This window comes from Empidonax traillii, unplaced genomic scaffold, assembly GCF_003031625.1.
Source record: "Empidonax traillii isolate 1590-97213 ecotype Southwest subspecies unplaced genomic scaffold, ASM303162v1 scaffold95:size1152806, whole genome shotgun sequence".
NCBI classification, from domain to species: domain Eukaryota; kingdom Metazoa; phylum Chordata; class Aves; order Passeriformes; family Tyrannidae; genus Empidonax; species Empidonax traillii.
The window spans coordinates 605,828-630,915 of record NW_020955288.1 but is presented as its reverse complement, the minus strand read 5'-3'; the positions used below and the strand labels follow the sequence as shown (position 1 = coordinate 630,915).

The 25,088-nt window shown below is 40.7% G+C and overlaps 1 protein-coding gene across 5 annotated transcripts in view; it reads right to left on the bottom strand.

The window, feature by feature from the left end:
* Window positions 1-4,059: 4,059 nt before the first annotated feature.
* TEAD1 (TEA domain transcription factor 1) overlaps window positions 4,060-25,088 on the bottom strand; it is a 156,830-nt gene continuing 135,801 nt past the window's right edge. For all 5 annotated transcript variants that reach the window (XM_027881798.1, XM_027881795.1, XM_027881794.1 and 2 more), the window contains 4 exons: window positions 22,730-22,903; window positions 11,698-11,838; window positions 10,594-10,746; window positions 4,060-9,901 (listed from right to left, as the gene is read on the bottom strand). In XM_027881798.1, coding sequence (XP_027737599.1) covers window positions 9,788-9,901; window positions 10,594-10,746; window positions 11,698-11,838; window positions 22,730-22,903 — 582 coding nt within the window. In that variant the 3' untranslated portion in view covers window positions 4,060-9,787. The remainder of the gene's footprint in view (window positions 9,902-10,593; window positions 10,747-11,697; window positions 11,839-22,729; window positions 22,904-25,088) is intronic.

The following is a 25,088-nucleotide window of genomic DNA, read 5'->3' as shown; positions in this document are numbered from 1 at the left end:
CCCTATCTCCTGCTTCATCATCTTCATCTTCAAATCATGGCTAATGCTTCCTTTCCAGTGGTATTCAGGTACTTTCAAGCTAACTTCCTTCACTGTGCTTCTTGGTGCTACAGTTTGCAGGGGTAGAGTTCTCTTCCCACCTCCTTCCCAGCTGAGAAACCACACTAGGCTAGAGCAGGACACATGGAGACAGCCAGTCTGACCACCCATGTCTGCCCTGTGTTTCCTCTCCGTGGCCCCTGAGCCCTGAGCCTTGCTCTCTCAGAACTGCTGTTACCCCCGTACCACTTCCAGCACTGATATTCTTAATGGGAAGATGTTTTCTTTGCATGGAAAAACATGCTAAGCTGATGCCACAGCTAGGTCTGAGTGCTCTGAATGCCCTGCAGTGCCTCACCCAGAGTGAAGAGGAATTGTGGGGCCCAGTGATCCTGGTCTCAAGCAATAGCCTTCTAGAGAAGAGAGCAGTCGCAGAAAAAGATTCTGCAAAAATGGTGTGTGGGGGTCTCAGATCTCAAGACACTCCCCCTTTCATATTCACTGCTCACATGTTACTGTGTCCTTTTGTTATCTGGGAGATGAGTGAAAGTGGACAGGAAAGCCAAGAAGTTTAGAGTTTGCTTGTTACTGCACCACATCTACCTGTTCCTTCGTGCTTATCCAGAGCCTATCGCTGGCAGGCCTTGGGGCACCTCCCAAATATTACTCACCACCACCTCCCTCAGAACAGGAGATCATTGGAGGAGATAGGGAGCACGAACCCTGCTGGGACCAGTGTTCTGTCTCCCACGTTATTGCTGTAAACTCTGGAGGTGAACTGCACTGTCGAGTTTCCATCCGTCATGGAATTCTCATGATAAAGCTTAGATTAAACCCTATTAAAAATATAATACAGCCATAGCAAAACCAATACATATATTTTATAGTGAAGCCGTAAGATTCTCTGTGCTGTGGAATGCTGCGATATGTGTGCAATGGGGTTGAATCTAGTATTTCATTGCCTGAGACTGTCATACGTGGGTTCAGGTTAAAACTAATGGAAAGGCCAAACATCATGAAGTCACAGCCATTCCCCCCTCCATCCCCTTCAGCTCATGTAGCGCTGCATCAAAAAGGAAATGATGTTATAGGGAACTGAAGGGAATAGTAATAAACTGAATGCCATTCTTGTACATTTTGCCAAGTATAACGCTCCCTAGTTTGACATCACAGGTGAAAGGGTAAGAAAAGACAAGTATCTTTGAAAAAAATTAAATCTCTGATAACACTGCAGAGAACATCTGAGCTAAGCAGAAAGGAATTTTCAAAAGTCTGGAAAAAAACACTTATTCTTTGGGCTCTGCCAACAGAGAAAGAAATGGAGAAGTGTCTTTAAATATGCATAACAAACTTACATGCTTGGGGCAGGAAAAATAATCAGTTTGTAGTTTGTTAACCCCCTGGCAAAGGCAGCTGCACATACATCTCAGTGCTCTGTTCAAAACAGAGAGTAAATCTGAAAGCTTCTGCCATAATCTCCCTGTGCTGGAGGTCCAGAAAACAGCATTAAGATGCATTGCAAGGTAAGGATGAGTTGTGAGCTACTTCTCTCACTGAACTGTATAAGTAAGAGGAATGAAAAGGGATATATATACATATTAATCATGGCTCCTGCATTGTTTGCTCTGATGGCCCCAAACACAACCCTTCATAGGACATTGTCTTTATCAGAGTTAGGGAACAGCTATAATGCCTAAGACTCCAAAACTCTTCTATAGAGACATTTCTCAAAGATGATAAAAGATGTTTGGAAGCAGATATATGAAAAAAACATTTGTTTTTTTAGCTTTCTGCTCCAGTTTAGCAACATCAAGGCTACCTGTTTGTGCTCTTAGCTCTAGGAATAGAATGAGGGGTATGGAAAGCAATATTTTTAAAATTCATCAAGCTCTAATGGACTCCGTGCATGCACCCAAACCCAGACATCTATGGAAAGAAGGTGGCTTGAGAAATCACCAGTGCTGGGTAAATTGAGACCAATCACTTGCACTTGAGTGTCTTTGCTCAGCTGATTGTTTCAGATTTTCTTCTGGCCATTACTCATGGTGCTCTTCCTCTCTCTTTTCCAATCGAAACCAAGCAGACAGCTCCTCATCTGTCAGGGCAGCTACAGGGTGCTTTGCTGCTAAAGTTTTCAGACTTTATCAACTCTCCCCAGTGAGGCACACAAGAATGGAGGCTTACAGCAGCCCTTTCCCGTAAGCCTAAAGAGGATGTGCCCCAACCTAGAAAGGGCTTATAATAAGCAATACAGGACAGAAGAAAAAAAACAAGAGGAACAAACAAACAAACAAACAAACAACCTCCCCAAAACCAAACAAAAAACCCACAACAAAAGCAGCAATTATATTTACTGATCTAGAAGGTGAATGTTTGTTTTGTTGTAACTTTTTTCTTAGTCTGAATTCTCCTTCTGATGAAATTTTATTGGTGATGTTGGTCTTCAAATAATCTTTTTTTCTCTCTTCTTCCTATTTTTTCCTGCCCTCCGCTTTTGATTTTCTTTGAAAAGCAACACCCTGCTACTCACTCGTTTCCTCACAGTCACTTGCTCTCTGGGTCTCTACAGTTTTCCTTTTCCTTCCACTCCTAGTACAGTGTCTCTACCCACTCGCTACTGCCATTCCCACCTTCACCTGCTAACACACTGCTTAGCTCTGAACCCTCCTCTTACTCCTGGGGTTTGTGAGCATTAAATGTGTTCTGGATTTGTAGCGTCCTATAGGCTGCATCTTAAAACAAAAACACATTAAAATCCACAGAAAAGTCCATGGATCACCAAGAGCTCATCCTTCTGTGCCTGGAGTAACTGGTCTGTCTTCTTTGTTCCCTGCCTGTGCAAACCAGGCTGGGCTTCCTCAGGGAGAGGCTGCTGCCTCTGCTGAAACCAGCTCATTAATAAACTAATGGTGTGACACTACATGGGGACTCCCAACCTGAAATGCTGCATGACACTTTTCCCAAAGGTGGAAGATGTATGATTCTACCCTAAATTAATTAAGAAGCAGAACCTTAATTAAGAAGCAGGTTGCTTCTGAAACTGCTAACCCACTTCAAAGGGCTGAAGCCATATAGTTAATGGGGAACAAAGAGGAGAAAACAGGGTCAAAACAGACCATATCTGTGTGTTGTTCTCAATTCATTCATCTTGCACGTGGGGGGTGCTCTGCTGGCATTTTAAAAATGGCAGTGTAACATCTGCCACCCAGAAGGAGAATTGGGGAGTATGGGAGGGGCATGTGGTTTATTCAAAAGCCACTGCTCCCTTTTTGAAACAGAGATGAGCCAGATGTACTATTTTTTTCTCTCTGCCCATTTCTGGTTATTTCCCCATTGATTCCAGTTGATTCAGGATATGCCTCTTATTTTCTTTCCCTTTCTCTATTTTTTTTTTCCTAGCTAGGTGGTTACACTTCGTGAATGAAGGAGGCTATTTGATCCTGCTTCCTCCTCTCATGCTACCGGGTACAGCTGATAGTTGAGGGGCAAGTGGTTTAAGAAAAACAAGAAACCAGTCTCTTGAAAAGATGCCACCTGTTTAGGACCTCAGTTCCCGCAGAGTGTGACAGTTCCCACTGCCCTGGAAGACACGCCTCAACCTCAGGTAATTACCATTCTCCTCAATCAGTTCTAGTTGCCAAGTTAGTGATGTATTTGGAACCATTTATTATGTAAGATTTTAAACAGGTCATTCCTGCTTCTGGAATAAAGGGGCCTGGGTGGCTTTTCCCATTTTAACAATGCAGTTTAACTGCTGTTTTGAAACCACTGTTTCTTTAGGAAAACACACAAGCTAGAGGAAGGATGATGGACTCCTTGTTGAACAGAGCTTCCAGATGTGCCAGCCTCAAGTGCCACCCCTACGGCTTTTTGTAAACCCTGCTGGATGTTCCTTTGTACCCTTAGGAAGGTACAGAGACATTGCTGCAAGTCAGTCCTTGTGTTATTTTCGAAAATAGTTTTGAAAGTTAAACCCAACATTAAAAACAGATCGATGTAAGAGATTAGGATAAATGCACAAAACACTTTCATTGTCTTTATTTTCAATCGATACTGTATGAATACAAAGTTTCTAGAAAGCTACAAAAATTCTACCACTTTATCAAGAAGGCATCAAAATGTGTCACTTTGCAAAGACATGAAAACACCTGCAGTAACCGACACAAAAATAGCATTTTTAGAGTGATGAAATAATTGCACTTAACTGTCATGGATATTAAAGTTATCACACATATGTACCGCGATAGCTAGAATACATTTTTTTTTTTTTTTACAAAGCACTTTATAAAAAAATTCTCTGCACACAAAACCTATAATTTTCATATTACTATCATACTAAAAATAAATTCACTTTAAAGCCAACACTTAAAACATTTTAAACAAAAAAAAAAAAAGGTACCAGTACCTACACACAGACAATAACAAATACAAGAATACTGTACTGCCAAGAGGTTTGACTGAAACTCCTTTTGAAAGCTTCTGCAAATATGTTAAGAAAACATTGGAGAACATTCAGTTTTTTCCAAGAGCCTTCCCTCACTGTCTAACCTAGAGGTACTTTATCATCAAAAGGCAAGTTCTACATCAAAGGTTACCAGCAGCAGTACAATATTAAAGTAACCACTGACCATATATGAATATGCTTAAGTCACAAACCCATTTTATACACATTACACAAATAAACATAAAGTGAGAATTCCATTAAGTCATTTACAAATGTGAACAAATGCACATGGCAAAAAAACCCCAAAACAAAACAAAAACCCAACCTGTTTTACATAAAATGTACTGAAGAATTAAAGGCTATTAAGGTTTTCAATGTTATAAAATTCTTTTGTCTTTTTTTTTTTTTCAGGCACATATTGTATTTTTTGTCTGCAGTCATGAGCCTGAATCAGAGGCCCATAAAACAAAACAACACAAACCAAAAACATATATTCTGTAAGGAGGTAACAGGGATCCATCTCCTTTTAGTCAACTGAGTGCATTTAAGATTTAATTTACATACTAAAACTAATGACATGATCTCAGCAAGAATGACCTGAAAAAGTTAAAAGATGAAGATGTTTGAAGTGTTTCTTGTACTTTGACTTATCCAGCCTTAATCTTTTTTAGGGGGCTAAACATCTTGTTATGAAAGGTGGGGGGGAGGGGGTGGGAAGAGATCATCCTGAGAAAAGTACAAAACTGGATTCTATTATACACATCTGCTGTGTGACTGGGCACGTGTATCAGTGTATTCATGGGTCAAGGAAAGGAGTTTCTCAGTATGACTGACTGAGTGCTCCAGGAAAACTCCAAGGGGAACTGCTTCAGGAAGCAAGTACACCCCAGGACTCGCAGTGGAAAAATAAATAGATATGGATTAGTACGTCAAATGCTGTATCTGCCCCGAAGTGGCCAGTTACTTACATTCAACATTAATGTACACCCTTCATTATTCCCAATAGCCCATCCCGTGGAGGTCTAACGGAAGAAGCTACTGCCAAACTTACTGAGCTGTAGCTGCAGGAGAAAGTGAGAAATAGGCATTATGTCTGCAATTCCTTCAAAATAGTGGTGCAGTACCTAAACAAAATCGGTCTAGAATTCAAGTAAGTAAAACTACATTTGTTAGTAGTAATTTTTAACAGCCCCAAATGGTACCATTATTCTTATTTTAATGAGACAGAGGTGTAGTTTATCACAAATATTGATTAGTACAGCTGCAATGTTTGGCAATAACTGAAAATGTTTTGCTCTGCTTATGGGGCTAAAGTGTCTTTGCCCTACCTCAGTCTCATTATGTTCAACAGGATTACATGTCTTATAGAGGTAAGTGAGATTTAGACCTTGAAGGAATAACAAAAATAGTATTTTAGAGAAAGGGAATTATCACAATATTTACCACACAGTGTCACAATATTTCTCTATATAAAAAGTTAATCTTAGTTTTCATCAAATATTTTTAAAATCAAGTTAAAATTGTATTCACAACTATATAATCCCTCTGACAGCTTTTGGTTTTGCTGATACTTGTTCTTTCTAACATTGTTTTCTTAAGATCTTGCTCCTCTTCCCATCAATTTTAGTTGTAGTGTACAGTATGGCCCCCGTTCACAGAAGGTATCAAATACAGACGTTATTAAGAGAAGCTAATTTTTTTTTCCAAGACATCATCTGGGAGATAAACAAAACAACCCTCTGTTTTGAATTGTGCTGGCCAGCGTTTCTCTAACAATGCTTACACTCAACATTTCAATGCTTAAAAACACACAATTGCATTTTCCCTATAGCTGTTCTTGATTCTCCATTTCCATCTTGGTTTATGCAGCTGACTTTCAGCATGCACGACTTTGTAAACAAAATCTTGTGTCTAAACAAAGAATCTTCACAGATACCGAAATATTATTAGAGGAGATCAGTGAAGTCATGTCTGTCCACTGAAATTCTGCAGTATATGGATCTCTCATTGTGCAGATGCGTGACTGGATGAAGAGAATATAAATGTGAATATTTTCATTTTTATATCACAGACAAATCAGTTGCTGGTTTGCAATGCTGTCAGAAATGGCAAACAGTAGATTATTCTTCAGCAGCCTGATCATTAGCAAAATCACTTTGCTATGAATGGTGCTCTTTTGTGAATGGAGGCCTGTAGATTCAACTTATTCCAATAAACCAAAGGCATTACGGTGATAACTAAATATTTTTGGTCTCTCTACAAATTGTCATTATTATGGCAGCACTTTTCTAAGCTGGAATTTCAAACCAAAGGCACTTTCATGCTAGAGTGCAGAAGAGTCACAATTAATTATTTGGTCATGAAATTTAAAAAGGCAGCATTTATTAATACAATTCACTTTTTCACGGAGAACTAAGAATCTGTAACCTTTCCTTTTGGTATAGGCATTTAACTGCGTAGGAATGGGACTGACTTGTACAGAGATGGTTGGTTTAGACCAAGCAGTCAAAGAGTAATATTTTTTCTGTGGGAAAAAATACAGATATTTTAAAAATGGAACCAATTAATAAAACAACATATAAAATTTATGTTAAGAGGCTAAAGGTTCTAATATAATGCTAAGGCACTGCATATTGTAATGCTTTGGCAGCTCTCAATTAAAAGGTTCCTACAAAAAAGTAACAGTAACAAGATAAGTACTTCCAGCTTACAAAAGAGCTCACAGTTTACAGGCAGCCTGTTGGACTACACACCCCACACTCAACAGTTGAAGGATTAAGGCTTTTTAGAATTAACATATACAGGGTCATTTACAGAAGTGTAAAGAAAAGACGATGGAAGTAGTTTCCCTAATATTACATATGTGAACACCAATAAACATTGTGACTGTTTATATCCTATAGTTATGGCATATGTAGTGTGCCAGACTCTATTAAAAAAAACCTGTACCTGGTTTTGCAAATTGACTTACATACTTTATATGCCTTAAAGAGTTTGCTTGTTATTAAACAAACAAACAAACAAACAAAAAATCACCAAACCCACAATTCAAACCCTAAATAAAAGACAATTTTAGAACAAAAAAACAAAGTAGTTTTTGACTTGTAACACCAAGTGCTTAGAATAAAGGGCTACCATTAGGCTGTTACAATGCAGTGCTTTTCCTGATGTGATTGTTAGTGTTAAAAATGAGCATTAAAAGAGACCTTACCATGGACATATTTCTCTGTTCAGTTCGCAGAATATAAACTGAAAGATCATCAGCCCTAATATCCACAAGCAGGTAACAGCTAGACATCACAGCAATCATTCACCTACCAGAGTCAGATCAGAGGCAGGCTGAGGAATTAAAGCAGTTGCCCTTCCCCTCAGTGGTGTTTGCATCGTTCTCTAACCGAAGGCCTCACCAGTGCTGAGCATGAACCTGGTCTGACGCAGACATACAGTGACTCCCTACCTCATCTAGGCTCTGCTCTAGTCTAGAGAATTCAACAATGGGCAATTCTAACAGAAAGTACTACACAGGCATATAATATTCAGAAAAACCACCAACCTTCTTTTATGAAGACTGCAGCACTGTGCCTGCAAGTAAATTCTACACTTAAATAGTGTGTGGGCAGTTTGCTAAAGGGTAGGGAGGAGGGACCTGCTAAATGTTAACTTTTTGATTCAGGACTGCAAAAGAGTTTCCCAAGAACCCTCTTTGCTGATACCTCATGACTGATCTCTAAGGTGGCTTGTGCTTGGTCAGGCAGCCCTAAGCCTTTCAGACAAAGGTTTCACATGAGAACCCACTGCTGGCCCAGCACCTGCCCAAACAACTGCTTAGGCAATGGAGGGGCTGTGCTGGGCTGCAGCAGGAGAGAAGAAACAGAGCAACACTCTCTGATGTGACCAGGAGGAATGAGACTACTGCTCTCACATGTGCTACCTCAGACAATCACTCACACCCACATACATGGTTCAAATCCTTACAGTATTAAAGTATCTCCAGCTGTACTTCACTTCCTGGAGTCTTCCCTGAATATATCAGAAGGATGAATACTACCACATCTGGATGCAAAAGGACAGCAGTCCCCACGTGGTACGTATGTGTTTGTTTTGTGTAAAGGTCTTTGCCAGTCAGAACTGGAGAGACAACTGGGAGAGGTGTAAGAGCACCATGATTGAGAGGAAAAGGAGAAAAAAAAAAATCTCCACTTTCCAATCTTCTTTGTCTGATTGTTGGTTGTGATCTTCTAGCATCTCATAGATATTAAAGCTGTTGATCCTTTCAGAGTTGTACATATTCTTCTTTCAAACACGTTAGTGTTTTGCTTTCTATTTATGAATTACTCGATGCTGTCGCAATGTCAGTTGTTTCCGTTCATCTGTTCATTTCAGAGTTGCAAGTTTTTTGCTCAACTTATTAGAAAACATAGTTGTCCATATAAAATATAACTGCACACACAAGACTACATATAATGCAAGTCTAAATCTTCAGTATTTACCTACTTATTGCAAAATGAGCCATCTTTTTCATTAAATAATCAAATTTTCATATTAGTACAATACAACTTTATACTCTTTTAAAATACACTAGATATGTTAGGGGTAAGGGATGATGTTTTCCTTCCCTGCAATACCTGTTTGAAAGTTTAATGGATTAGAAGATTAGTTTTAGTGTTGAGAAAAAAATACAAAATTTGCCTAATTTTAGGACCTGTCTGTTTCTATCAGGCATTTCTTAAGGCTATATTTTTCATTTGGTTTCAAACAGAAAAATGTTTCATTTTAAAAAATAATTTAGTGAATTACATTCGTCCATATCTTCCACCCTAATTAGTTACAAAGATAATTCTATAAAGATTATTAACTTTGTGTACTCATTTACAGTTATAGCTAAAGATTCATTTCAATTTCACTTGCATTGTAAAACAAGTATTTCATGTTGGAAAAAAAACCAAAATAAATTCTTATAAACGCTGTCAGTTTTTCCCCATGGCAAATGCTCTGTCATACATTTTTCTATCAGAATTAAAAATAGGCCTCCTCAGACAGAGGCATTAGGTTCTTAAATACAGTCTTCCCAAAGAACTGTGGTTTACAAATTTGAAGAACACTTAGTTTTAGAAATAATTTTTACAACTGTACCAGAATTTCACAGCTACAATTATATATGAACACATTAAAAATGACTTCACTAAAACAGGATTTAGAAAAATGCGGGTGAAAGTTGGGCCAGAGGCACTGCCACTTAGTGTTGAGGTTTACAGTCTGTGTTTTGATAAAGAAGTGAAATGAAGTGTATATATAAATAACTGCTCAGTCCTTTACAAGCCTGTAGATGTGATGCTGTGCTCCATGTTCGCTGTTCGAGACTTCGAATACACAAGCCATGCAGAGCAGGGTTTCTTGTGTATCCCTGTTTGTTACCACCTGTTTGGGGGAAGGAAGAGGGAGACGGGACATTACATGCTTGGAAACACCAGGGCTGAGACAAGAAATGACCCTCATCACTTTGTGTTCTCTTGCCAAAGAGAGCTGGGCATGGAGAACATGACCTTGTGCTTGCAGCCCCACATCTCCTTGTGCTGCCTGCCCTCAGTCCTGAGCGAATCCTCAGCTTGGCTGAGGTGCCACTGCACTGAAAGCAAACTGGGTAATCACTGATGAAACCAGCTTAAGGGACACTACACCGACCATTCTTTGTGCTTTAGATCACCTGTTGGGCCTTAACTGCCTGTTTTCCCTGCCCGAGAACTAATTAGCCCCACTGACATTTGTGGTATTGTAGCCGAGTCTCAGTAAGAACACATGGGGTGGTTCAAAGTTACTGCCTCAGGCTCCCTACAGACACCAGACTTGTATGGAAGAAAATTAGAGAAGTAAGCTGAATTTGTGGAAAATAACAAAGATGTTTGTTCATGTTCACAGCCAGCTGAGCCTTTTCATCCCAGTGTCTACGGAGCCCAATTCCAAGAGTATTATTCTGAAGTCAGTGGGATGGCTTGTCTAGTAAGCAACATGACTAAGGGATCTGCAGACTGGTTCTCAACTTTACAAGCTAAGAAAGACATACAAAGCCTGAGAATATTTTAGAAATGGAAAAGTAAGAAGTGAGCCCTTACCAATAAAATTGTAAAGTTTTCCAACACACTGTTCATCATGTATTTCTCTGGTAAATGTTTCAGCTTGTGTATGAAGTTGATCATATATTCACACATTGGAGAGCGATTTATCCTGTACACGAATCGGCCATTCTCGAACCTTGCATATTCAGTCTAGAAATAAGAAAGACCATTTAGAAAGTGACCACTAAATCTGTTTTTTTCTTTCTTTGTGTAGACAGAAAAAAGAGAAAGTGGCTCAGACACATACACACCTACTTGCTGACTCCCTGCCTGAGCTATTATGCAGTGCCTTGCTAAAAATTCAAGGGCCCTTAATTATTAAACATTACAGTATCACTACTTGTTCTCTAACCTGTGAATTGACAAACTGAACACATGAGGATTACAGAATGGAAAGTCGAAGTTGAGTAAAAATGAATTAAGCAGAAAACTTAGTGGTAAGATAATTTTACAGGAGTTTTGAGGCACCTGTCTGCAAACAGAACAGCAAAAATAAGGTTATATTTATGCTTATGAATACACATACAAACATTGATATATTACTGCATGATTTAGTAGGCAGTTTATGAACTACAGAAAGATGCAAGACTATAGTTAGAAGAAAACCAGGCTGACTTAGATTGCAGGGACTCATAAAGGGCTGTGACTTGGACTCCAGCTGCTCAGCAAGCAATTGCTCAGATGAGTTACTTAGTGGCTTGTGGGGATTTTTGGCTTTCTCTAAGCTTAGAATAATGGAAATGGTTAAAACCTTTTTTATGGCACCATGGTTAGAAAACATATTTTGTGTAAGAAGGACATGATCAGTGACCAGGACATCTACAAAGGCTTAACCTACAGCTCTAGGCTAAAATTCCTATACAAAAACTGTATTGCAGATAACAGATGTTGGTGTGGGGCTTATTACCACTCACACATGGGTTAAAATGAACCCAAACACTGCTGGCAATAAAAATATTCTTTTAGGAAGAAAGAGGAAGGAAGGAAGGAAGGAAGGAAGGAAATGCCAGGTAAGATCAAGTAAAGACAAGAGACAGAAAAACCCAAGTAAAATAAAAGGGAACCAGAGCATCATCCCGCAAATCCCATCACAACACCCACCTCTACTTTTTCTACTACTTGCTTTCCAAATGAGCAGACTTTGGTGGAACAGGTGATTGTCATGTTTTCTGAGCTCTCGTACTGACTAGTGACTCCGTAAAATGCTCCTGTATCATCCTGGATGTTGCAGTTTAAGTCAGCCTGTTGGAAAAAAGGGATAGATGGTGAAAATTTTATTTTTCTTTTGATGATGTCAGTAGCATAAGCTGTCATCAGCTCACTGTTCTTTTCAGAAATAAGAGGGGCAGTTTTGTGGTGACCAGCAACAGTGGAAAATGTCTATCAGGGAAGTACTTGCCTAACTGTTGCAGCAAAACCATAAGAAAGCACCAGTTTATTAAAATTTTACATAATAAAAGATGACCCAGTATTTCTCTGGGCTACAGGTGATGTTCTTGTCTGACAGATAGCTGATGGAAAACCCTGAAGCTCCAGAGCCAACCCCTCTGGAGGGAACCCGCATTGCAGTCTCAAATCCAACCGAGCCACCCCACTCTGGAGAGGCCATAGCTCACTTTCTCCTTTTCCTTTCTTAAAGCAACAAAATCCTCATGGCAAAGGGAGACAGCTGCACAACACAGGATCTCTGATAAGACTGTCAGGCCATATGGCATTGATTCAGCAAAATACATGACTTCAGGGAGCCGTGTGACGCAACCCGCTGGCTGCACGTGCGCCATGTGCGCAGAGCTGTGCCTGCCCACCAATAAATACTGCTGGGAGTGTTTGCTTTCCTCCAGCATTTCTCTGCAGCCTCAGTAACTATCCAGCTGCCTTTGATATCTAGCAACGGAGACTGAGACTTGCAGGATCAAGTGAGGAACAGTGCTACCTTTAATTATATACACCCAAATCCAAGTCCTGTGCACAGCGGAATTAATTTGGCTACAAAGCAAGCACATGGGTCACCTCCTGAATCTGGCCTCCCCAGGCCTGCAGCAGCGCTGAAGCTGTTCGCCACTGTGGTCTTTGACATCATCAATCCATTTTCAGAAGTCCTCTACTTAAAAGTGTGCTAATATGGATACAGGCAGAGTCCAGGGATATGCACAGCTGGATTTGTTGATTCAGGCATTAGCTCTGCTGACATCTTTGGTGCCCAAGGAGAGAGTGGACAGGGTTTTATTTTTACGTGGAAATAGCTGATCAGCTACTGCAGTGTGACAGCTAAGAATTGCCTGAATTTTTAAGTTACTCTGACATGAGCATTTTACCAGGGAAGTACACTTTTGCGACTGTTTCACTTCCAAGTCTTGATCTTCTTGGTTTTGTTGCTAATATAGAAATGGAACACAAAATACTTGACAGATACCTTCATGTCTACCTTGAAACTTTTTAAAAGAACAGTTTACAGGTATGTCTATATATGTCCCATCCCTGGAAGTGTTCAAGGCCAGGTTGGATGAAGCTTTGAGCAACCTGGTCTAGCGGAAGGTGTCCCTGCCCAGGGCAGGGGAGTTGGAACTAGAGGATCTTTAAGGTTTCTTCTGACCCAAACCATTCTATGATTCTAGTGTGGAGCATTCAGTATAGCTCAGGTCATTTGTAACTGCTATTTAATTTTTAACTTGGCAACGGCTCATTAATTCTACTCAATGTCTGCAGCCCTTATTTGTGGTACAGCATTCTGAGGCAATATGCTGATAATAGCACATACTGAGGTAGTTTGTGGTACACAGAAGACACAGGTCTAAGATTACTTGGGGCTGGCTTTGTAAATTAATCAGTGGAGCAGTCTCCTGAGGTTTACACACAGTAACACAAACAGCCCTATAGTCACGTATTTTGCATAACAGAAAGAAATCCTATCGCTGCTACACCTTGTTTCCTGCACCTGCTTTGCGTGAGGTCAGCACTTAATGTTTAATGTCTGTCTAAAGCGCTGCTTTCACAGTGAGCTGTAAGAAATTGTTCTGAGCTGATTGTAAATAAACAATTTGCCATCACAGCTGGCTTGCAATTGAAACATGACAAACATCTAAACACGACAAACTGTAGCATCCACCAGCCACACCACAGCTGCTCCGCTGGAATTTCTGAAGTTCTGCTGAAAAAATTTCACTGTTTTAGTTAATAATAATAATAATAGGAGTAATGTCTTAAAATGGGGCTATTCCTGCTGCTACCACAATTACAGTTGTACTAGCAAAACATTTTCTCTTTTTTTTTCCTTTCAGATATGAGCAAAATATTTGAGAAATCATAACTAAACCACTCCTCACAATTTCATGTTGTCAAAAGAGTCAACCACATAGACCTTACATTTCAAGCTGCAGTAACAACTGTTTATAGAATTAAGAAATAATAACATTTTATCTCTGCCTTCTGATTTCGAAGCCCACTGAAAAAAATATCTTGTTGTATTTACATGCTGACATTTAACCTGGAAAAGTAACATATGTGGCCATCTGGTACCCTGTTGTTTACTCCCCCAGTTCTTCCAGCTCTTGCTGAAATCACCAGGAGGTCTGTGTACACAAAACATGCAGGCTGGGGCCCTGGTGTTTGAATGAAGAACACTTGAAACTCTCTCTCAATTGTCATGATTTACTCTTATGCAATCACAAAATTGTTGCAGAAGTCCCATGATGATAATATAGATGTGTATTACCTTTATCTACTTATTTGCCCTTCAGTCTTTCTTTTGAGTCTAACACACAGTAAAGGTGTTTTCAAGGACAGAATGTTGTTAGCAACAGTTTTCATAGTCAACTAATTACAGATTGCTGAGAGCTGAAGCTTTAACACTCTTCAGAAAAGTCTAACACCAACATAAAAAAAATTATAGGAGTTGGCAAGCAAATACTCTTAAATGAAGGCTTCACCAAAGCCTCTTTTAGTACTGAAACAATTTTGTCTATTCTTACATACTAAAGCAAATCTTTCCCTCAGTTTGGGTTCAAACTTTCTCACTAGAGGCTGAGCACATAAGCACTAGGCAGGAGTGTGTATCATTGTGAAGAGGGGATTGTCACACCAAGGCAATCTTCTGGAGCAGGTGTTGAAAGCTTTGTTCCATGCTGAATACCATTAGAAAGGAAGGAAAAACTGTCACTGCTGGTAAAATACAAACCTTTGGTTAAAAAATGATGGCAAAGGACTTAATTATATTGATATGTCTTAAATAGTAAGGAGTTCATATAAACACATCCATCTGAAAGCTGAATTATATTTCTTGAACTGATGAAAGAAATTATGAGCTCCCTTCCCCCCCCCCGAAAAGGCACTGCTGTGGCTTTGAGAGTTGTAGGTGCAGCTTTGAGTGGGAATAAGGTGATGTGTTATACATAAATACCCTGGGATCCAGCTTTAGTTCTTTACTATGGTATTGATTCCGGGGTTTGTGTCTACATTTTAGAAAGGATGTTGGAAAATTGGAAAGTGTTCAGAAAAGAGTTACAAGAATGATTTCAGGTCTGGAAAACATCCTTTGTAGTGAATGACTAATGAAACTCCATCTACTTACTTTTTCCAAGGGAAGTTTTTCCACAGCTTTGTCATAGCCTGCAAGTTGCTACATGGGGAAGAGTCTTCTGATAGATTAAATCTTGCAGAAAAGGACATTAAAAGGCAGAAAGCTAAAGCTGTGCAAGAGTAAAATAAGAAACAAGGAAGGGGCTGGTTGGATGTTGGCTGGATCAGGCTGGTCCCTGATGGCAGTGGAACACTGGCATAATTTCAGATGTGGTGGAATCACCACTACTTGGGGTCTTTTTTAACCAACTAAATATCTAACTGAGAGGGATGCTTTAGTTTGAGTAGGCTTATTGTCCAAAGGCAGGCATTACTTAGTGAGGCTTACTGCCTGTATTACAGAACAGGCAAGGCTAGATAAATATTATAACAACAAAATTGAAATACAGGAATTTATCTTATTAGCCTTCTCCTGATAATTTCCTTCTTCAATGATCCCTGTGAAAAACACGACAACAGCCAAGCTTCTGGAGTGCTGTGCTTGCAGCCTCTTGTGTGGCTACAGCTCTGCCTCATTATATCCTTGGTGCTCTGTCTCTAGCTGCTCTCTTGCATGTCAGATTCAGGTTGTAAGTCTTCCTGGGCTGTAAACAGCTTTTCCTCCTGTACAACTGTTCTCTGGCTCTGGAAGTTGGGGTTGGTGAGCACTACTGCAGCAGATACAGATAAATAACATTTTGAATGGTGCCTTCAATTATACTGGCATGATTTCAAATATTACAGCATTTCAAACATTATGAGCACGTGTGATGAACTGGAGTCCATTCACTCATTGAATTTTAAAATACAAGATCAATACAATTTAGGGAAAAAAAGCCCAACAACTTAAAAACACAAATGGAATTTACTTCCAAGAGTAAAACTCTAATTTTGATTTATTTCTGAGCACTAAGTTTTATGTTAGTTGAATGCATTTGGAGGTGGGAGAGGCACTCAGTTTTCTGGCATCCTCTCTACAGCATTTGTGTAAGAGCATGATTAATTCATTAATAAAGCACAGCTTGTCAATGGGTAGCACTGGAAATATTACATATTAAGAGCAATAAGTGTTCAGCATGCTGCATGGAGAAGCCTCTGCCAGTGTGCTGGAGCAAGCAACTAAACAGAGCTGGCTGCAACCAAAATAAAAACTACAAATAATAAATCAAAATATCTTCCCATTCCTCTCCCAAGGGCTCTTAGGCTTTGTGCTATGAGCAGGGGCAGAGGGTAGAGCACTTGTGTAATAATAACAGCTTTGGCTAACAAAAGAGCAACTCCAGCAAAAATTGCTGAGAAGAGTCTAAATCCTTCCTGCTGAGTAGAAGGAAAACAGCACCTATTGGAAACAGTGGGATTTGGGGAGGGCCAGGACAATTTACACTGGCACTCGGTGGTTAACATTAAGCACGTAAGGCCACTTATTAACAACGTAAAGGTTTGAACAACTGCTGACTGTGGGGAGGTGTGTTACTCATATGACTGCACCATACCTCCCCTCCTCCTCTCCCAAGAGCCATCAAAGAGCAGGGATTCCAAATTGTGAAGCAATTTTTTCCAGCGGGAGCATCTGGGCCGTTGGCACGTTTCTCCGTGCGTTACCCTGCAGCTCAGGAATTGCGTCCAGGTCTGCCACATGGTTGGGCTTGTGATGGACAGGCCAAGCTGCTCCAGCTTCCCAGCTGCTCGGCCCCTTCCACTCATTATCTGGCCCCCAGCACTAATGCCCTCGCATCAATTTGTGAGGGGGTCCTCCTCGAGCACCACGTGAGCTCCCTGTGCAGAGAGGCTTGTGATGGGGAAAAGAAAATGGATGTCTGCTTTCTCCCATATCTAATTTGTTTTGCATACATTTGCATGCTGGCCATAGACCCATTCACATCACAGGGCCCGTTTGTGAGCTGCAGATCATTTGCCAGTCAAGCTGGCGAGTGCGTGTGTGTGTCTACGTGTGGAGGGAAATCCAAGATTCTGGATTATGCAATATAAATTACATGTAAAAATAGAAAGGGGAAAAAAAAAAAAAGAAGTAGCCACAATTGTGCGTGTGTGAACGAAGGGCACAAAGAATCTCTGCACCTTTTAAGACGGCTGGAGGCACATGGGGATAAATTCAGGAGGGGGTGGGAGGAGACCACAGGCACAAGCCATTCTGAACACTGATTACATGGGTAAATTGTTTGTTCCAGTGTATCACAAAGAGAAGGAGCATTATTTTTCATGCCACAGCTGTTTTGAATAAGAATAGGAATAAACTTAACTATCCTCCTCATGTTACTTACCACTAATTATGGCATATATTTACATCTATAAAACAGTGAAATTTTGGGAGACATAATTTAATGTCCTTTTCTTGTGTAGATTCCTTTATTTCCATCCCACATTTGAATTTCAAAAATGTTTAGGACTTCAAAGCATCTTTAAAAGCTTGCCCTAATTATAATATGCATTACTTTCTAAAACTCCTAGTTTGCATTGCAGATTCCTGCAAATAGAGGCATTCATTTTAAACATCAATTAATATCATCCACGCATCTTCAGATGAGTTTGGGTCGTTATTTCAGAGTTGTGGTGAGCTCTGACTAAGCTTTTCTCAGTTAGAAGAATAGTTCAAGCTAGTACAAACATTTAAAATTAAGTCAGTGGAATCAGATCCATAGAAAGCCTGACAGCCCAACATTAATTTATATCAGTTGTTTTTTTCCTATGTTATCAATGAGAAAACATCCTTTCTCCTTTCAGATATATGATGAACTAGCACTAGACAGGGCAAGTTATAGAGCCAGCAAAGCTGCAGGGACATAAAGGGAGGTACAGATCCTGCTGGGATCCATGGAGATGGATCATAACATCAGAGTCAAAATGAAGATGTTTGTTTGAGATGTAGCTGAGAGGCACTGGATTCAAAAGGGAGGTGGTGTGAGTGGGACAAACAGACCATCAGCAGGAAGGTGGAGAGCTGAGGGGCAGAGCACTGGGCGTCAGCACAGTGGGCCAAGAAGGCAAGGCCAGCAACAGTGTCTTAGACAGACATTTTGGGGTAAAGCTGGAGAAGCAACTGAGCATTTAGTTTGAACTCTTTTAGGAGGCCTAAGTGTATTGTTTAGCATTAGAGAATTTAAGAATAGTAGTGAGTAATTAGTGGGGCCAGCATTAGATATCAGTGCGAGTAAAACTTTAACCAATAAAAGAAACCCATAGAGGCACCATGTGTTGACTTAGCTTTTAGATAGGCTAATCAGAACTTCAAAGACCAGAAAACTTTGGGGCTATTCTCAAGTCACAAAAGCAGTTTAAGTTCAAACTAACCAAGAGGTTTGTTGACGTTACTCAGTTTAGGGTTAGATTGCAGGGATCATACCTGGCTGTTTTACATAGATTGGTCTTATTTTGCTAGTGACTATAGTGAGAGAAGTAGGACCGTGCACTCAACCTGCACCCAGGGAAAGGTTTCATCTGTGGATATTCACCAGCCTTCTCTGAATTCTGCATCATCGGTGTTCTAGGACATAACTTTTACATTAATTTAGGAATATTTATTTTCATTTTAATTTTATAGCTCTGTAATCTCCAGTTTCATATCACTGTCACACAAACTTCCCGTGCCATATCATTAGGACATCATTCCTTATTTACTCACTGTGCTGAGTGCACAATATACCGTAAAGCTCCCACTATCTGTTACTGTAATTGTCTGTCTCTGCAGTGATTTCCCTGAGCTCTGTAGTTCCCAGTGACTGTCTGGGGTAAAACAGAAGAACAGTCACTGCATTCAAGGTGCAAGACAAGGACCAGGGAACTGCACTGCAGGGCTGTAAGGCTGGGTGTTTGAGGTGGTGTATAAGGACCTCCTGCACTGTTAGGTAGGAAGAGGCCCACAGGTGTGACATTCAGGTGTGTCACAAGACTGAGGCCAGAAGCTTATCCACTCCCAACACCAGGCTGTATTTCACATGAGATACAATCTGTATGAACCAGTAAACCTCTGCAAAGCAAAGCACACTTTGCTTTGTACTCTGTTCCGGTGCTGCCTTGCAAAGTCAACTACAAAATTGCCAAATGTCTTGGAAGACCTCAGACCTTTCCCTCCCACTTTTTTTTTGTAATCAAACATTATTACTGAAACCAAGAAAACAGGGAAAAACATGCTGCTTGAGAAGCCTTAAGCAGAACTAAATGGGAAAGAGCAAGGGTAGTAGCTCTTTCCAGATACCAGAGCTCATCTGCTATCTGCTTTAGTCATCTTCAATGCATGTACTCATCTGTGGTCTTCCTGTTTCCCATCTTTCCATTCCCCACTAGATTTAATGTCTGAAGAAAATACCCTTTGTGCTGAGACATACCAGCTTCTCTTAAATCCATTTGCAGGGTCACTATCCCTTCTGGCACCAAATTCTCACCTTCCCTTTCAAGCTTCTCATGCCACAACAAAGTTCAGGCCTGTTTTCCTTGCAGTGATTCTCCTCAGAGTGCTTTCACACCTGTACTTTTTTGCCCAACCGAAATTCTTTTACCCACATTACAATTAGATTCCTCCAAAACCTGAACTGCCACTGTCACTGGTGCCAGGATGCACAAGTTTACAGTGCTGAGCAAACTATTGATGGCTAAATGATAGTGAAGAAGGAAAACAACAGAAAGGATGGGGAGGGGGAAATGGTAAAATAAATGGTGAGAGAGAGTATTGGGACTAAGAAATAATCATGTATCGTGAACAGAACCCGGAAGAAGATGAACTTTCAGAGGAGGTAGCAGAGGATGAGAGAGTTGATACTTATTCAGAAGCAGATACTTCATTCAACCAAAAATTAATCTATTTTCCTATAAATAAACTTGCAGTTACTAATCAGGTCAAAAACATGCCAGCTTTACCCTAGTGATGTAGAACTGTTTAGAACAGTTTTTCAATATTCCCCATAAAAATGGGAACAGCATCCTTTTTACTGAAGAAAAGTCCTTTTGGTGTGAAAGAAATAAAGGTTGATGAGCTGCCACTTTAGGATCTAGCTCTCATGACTAATTACACAGCCATCCTCTGTTTTTCCTAGATATGTGTAGGACTGGGGGGTGGCACTCGTGTGAAGTTTATTCCTGGAAGAGTACTCATCATGACTCTTGCTATACTCAAACACTACCCTAGGCAACTCTCTGCCTCACTCACTTGATGAGAGAGAAAATCCACCAGCCTGTCTTAAGGTCATGGCTCAGGAAGGCGTTCTCACTGCGCTTTTAATGCATAACTCAGAAGGAAGTTAGCACTGTATGTTTTTTAATCTTTAAGTTAATACAACACAGAATTGTATTAAAAGACCATTATGTTGGAAGGCACAGTGAGGTTAGGAAATGTTGGATTGAAGTTGCCTGCACATCCTGACTGCTGAACTGTATCATGTCACGGTCTTTAGCTACAACAACTGCACACTCACCCTCTGAGCATCTAGGCAACATTTCTTTGTCTGTATTATTCACTGTAGCACAGTCCCTGTCTCCTGAATACTACACAGAATCTGTGGTGAACATAGAATTAATAATTTTATAAAGGTTTTTTTCATGGCATGACTCTGATTTGCCAGTGACCACCTAAGGCAAAACAGGTGGTATTACCCCCATGTTACTGATGTGGAACTGAGGCAGGAGTGTTAAAAGTGTGTACTGCTTGTAGGAGATGAAGCAGAGAAGGCTGGAGTACAACAAAGACCTTAATGATGCAAAGAGGATCTCTCCTGGCTTTAGCTATATCTTTGAGCATTCAGCATGCCTGAAAATCAGTTTCCACATGGAGAAAAAGTAGAACATATAATACTTCAATTACCATATCACAAATCTCTGCTGCGTCCACATCTAGTATAAAGCCTGAGGCTTATCATTCTCTGTGGGAAATTACAATAGGCAAGTGAGGTGACATTCATTTTTTGCCAGAGGGTTTCACAAGTATTTATTATGCAAGGTGGATTGGTGAGATGATGGTCCTCAGTTCAAGCCAAAGTTTTGCAAGGAAATGTAGTTGGTGATCACAGACCCTTCACTCCAAGCTCTATTCCTCTGCAGCCAGACTTCTTCTGCCTTTGCGCTTGTCTGGTTCCCACCTCCCACATACCTGTTTCTGCTGTGTGACTTCATCCCCATGTTTCCCTGCAGGATCATTATCCCAAATGCTCTCTCTTCCCACTGCCTCCCACTTTTTGACCCTACTTTCTCATCTGCGTGTTCCAGGTCACTGATACCAGCTGTGTTTTGGCTCCCACTTCTCTACTGCCTCCTTGTCCTGGCCTCCTTGCTCAGCCACCCCTCAAATACTTGGTCTACAGCTCCCATGCCCATGAATTCCTCAGTGGGTTTCTTCTGCAGTCCAGCACAGCCCCTACTCAGTGGTTTAGCCATTCTACACCTAGATTTGAGAAAAGAGAGTCTACCTCAATCCAGTTTCCAGTTCTAAATCTGGTCCCACAGAAACTCTTGGAAAGAGATGAAGTCTGGGGTATTTACAATGTGGAGAGTATTTCAAGTCACATACATAAACATCAGTAAATCTGATCACAAGCAGTGGTTCCAGATCAACCTTTTCTGGCTTCAGCCTCAACCTGTCCACTTTGCAATTAAACCCTTAATATGTCCCTTTGACTGAGGCTTTAAAAGACAAATTAAAATGCTAGATGATAATTATTGCTATGAAAAGGAGTATACCACAAAAAGATACCCCAACAAATTAGTGAATACAAAAGGCTTCAAGCATAAGCATAAGGTTCAGTCTACAGATTTGCTGATCCTTTTGGGTGAACCTTTTAGTAGTTTAGTGATGGACTAAACTACTTGAAGGCTACTGGTTTGACTTAATAATCTTAGAGGCCTTTTCCAACCTAAATGATTTTATGGCTCTATGACTGTATTGCTAACATGAGTCTCGTAAATACATGAAGAAAAATCTGATGTATCAATGAAATTTATCACAACTAGATCAATATACAACCTGTTGGCCCTCCATTCATATTATTTTTTCACTCTTTCTCACGGTTGATATGAACAGATATAAGCTTTGGAGAAGAGTTCTGTGGCTGACTAACAAAAAGGTAAGGGGAAAGCAAATGAGCTGTAGGAAACAAACAAGTAAAAGGTTTAAGAAAGCCCCTGGCATCCTTCCAGGTTCACAGTTGTCCTGCTGCACGCTCAGTTCAAATCCTCCTTGGTCCTCTCTGCATAAGGGTGGGCTGGTGGTAGGACTGATACTTGCACTATTTGCATTTGGACTTGAACCTCTGAAATGCTAAAAAGCAGGCTCCATTCCTCTGCCTTCCCTGCTTTTGCTTGGACCACTAGATGGCAGTTCCCCATTTCCAAACAGGGGCTCTTGGTACCTGTTTGCTCCTGCCCAGCAGCTGTGTCAAGCAGAGTGGAGGCACATCTGCCTTTGCTGCACACAGTTCTGGGGAGCTGTCAACAAGAGTGGCTCTGGGCCAGCGTCCCACCTGAAGGGTAAACAGCTTTGCACTCGTGCATGGCAACAGAAGAAAATTCCACAAAACTAAACACCAAACACAGGCCTCAGCCACAAGAGAGGTCCTCCACATTGTGTCTTACTCACCCAGAATTTTACGAGGAAAAAAGCGTTCTGAGGCCCCTTCCCAAACAGTTCCTTTAGACCGCCCTTCTTTTCAGGAAATTTGTCATAAATCTGACGAATGTCCACCGATTCAAGCAACGGGTCACTGTAAGAATGGTTAGCGTGTCCAATGTGCACGAAGAGGTGCTTATTGTACTGCAAGAAAGAAACAGGAAAATCAGTGCTGCAGGAAAAGAACAGAGGTTTGTTATGGCAGGGGTCTGTGTGTGCTCTTTGATGGATTAAATGACTCACACATTACTCCTGGGACTGTGATTTTCTGCAGTATGATTTCCATGAACAACTTCAGTGATTGTATCACAGACCCTTGTTAACAAGGGGTCAGCAGAAAAAAAACCTGTGTCCCTACTGCAAACCCCAAAGCAAGGCCATCTTCAGGGGGATAATTTACACTGAAAGACCTGGGGGCAGCATGGTGATAAAGAGCCCTTCGCCGAGCATAACAAGATGCATATGCTCATGAGGAAAGCCTATTTCTGCCTCTTTAAACAGTGGCTTTTAATGTCCTGTGACCTCAGAGCCTGAATTTCTGCTTGTGCCACAGAGCCTACACATACACACCTCCTGTTTATCTATTAAAAAGCCCCAAACCTCTATCTATAGCATATGCTATAGATATATAATGCCACTCAACTAAAAGAGATGAAAGGGATTTTCTTTTAGCTCCCGAATGACAGTAACAAGCAGACCAGTTACTCTGTGTTGCCGTTCCTATGGAAATGGTCCTCATTGTATGTCCTCCAGTATTTTGACCCATGTAATATTAAAGAGCCAAACTTTTACCCCTTCCATCGGGAGCTTGCTCCAAAGATGACAATCTCTGCCAAAATACATTCAATTTCAATTTCTCATTTCTTAATTTTATCCCATCACATCTCATTACAATCACAGGAATCACCTTGGCAATGCCTTTCCTGCCTGAGGGAAATCCTTGGCCCAGTGAAGCCAACAGCAGCCTCCTAAGGAGTCCAATATGGTCCTTAAGGGGCTGCCATTTCTCCAAGAGCACCTTTCAGCACCCAAAATGAAAGTGGAAGGACAAAGCCCGAAGACCCTCCACCAGTTGGTCAGAACCTCCCATGGTCATGCGAGCACAGTGAAGGAGCTCGAGAGTGGCAGGATTAAACACTGGGGGTTTTAACCATGCGGATCACAAAACATTTTGCTAACTCAGTTAAAGGAAAGCTGATATGCAGTCAAGGAACACTAGAAAACCCTGTCGCATTGAACAGATGCTGTTTATAAGGGGCTATTCCCAAAAGCTAAGTGCAAATAAAATATTTAAAACCCCAAAGCAAACCTCATTTAAGCTATTTTGTTTACAGTGTACCTGCTGAATGAACAAATTGAAATGACAAATATAAATGAATTGGACAACCACTCAGAGCCTTCCTTCAGTGTGAGCAGAGTCTTCTCTAGCAGATGTCCAAAACTCTGGGGAAAAGGAGATGGACTGGCTAGATTTCTGCACTTAGGAAATGAAATTGAAATCTATTAAAAAATCATCTAGCACGGTAAAATCTGAATTTAGAACCAGAGAACACTCATTTGTATATGCCAAAAAATGAGATACAGTCCATGTTTTTTTACAGGGTTGTATTTATATATTTTAATTTTGTGGAAGGAAAAGGAAAGTGTAACATCCTATTAATGTGTTTGCACAAGCAAGTCGAAATCTGAGATCACTGAATCCACGGATTTCCCTTGTAGCGTCTTTCAAAGAATGCCATCCCAGCGGAAAATGTGCCCAGCTTTTAGTTAGTGCACGTGGAGCCCCAAAGGGGCAGAGCTGACCCAAAAAAGCTGTTTCTCCCTTGAAGAGAACAGGCATGGCAGAGAAACAGCAGGTGACTGGGAGCTGGATGCATGTTCACAGGGGAGAGCGTGCCAGCATATCCTCCTCCAGCACTGGTTTTGCTTGCAAACTAAACAGGATATGGGAACTCATTGTACTAGTTGGCAACCACGAGTGCCTCCCACAACAGTGCTCCTGGTCAGTTCTAGCAGGTCACTTCAGCCAGAAGTGGCAAAAGTGAGAGATTTTAACATGAGAAAACAAAAAAAAACCCAAATAAATGCAAAGTAATGGGAAAAAGCACCATGGCTCCAACTTTTGGGGTTTTGACACATATTCAGCTTGCAGTGCTGCGAGTATAGAACTTAAAAAGTCATATTGAACATTTCTTAATTGTCTTGCTCACTACTGAAAAACTTAGATCTCAGTAAAATGTATCAGCATGTCAAATACCTTGGAACTGCCAGAACCACTAGAAAGGGAGTCTGCTCCTCTTGCTTTCCTGAGCTACCAGAGGTGAAGTGC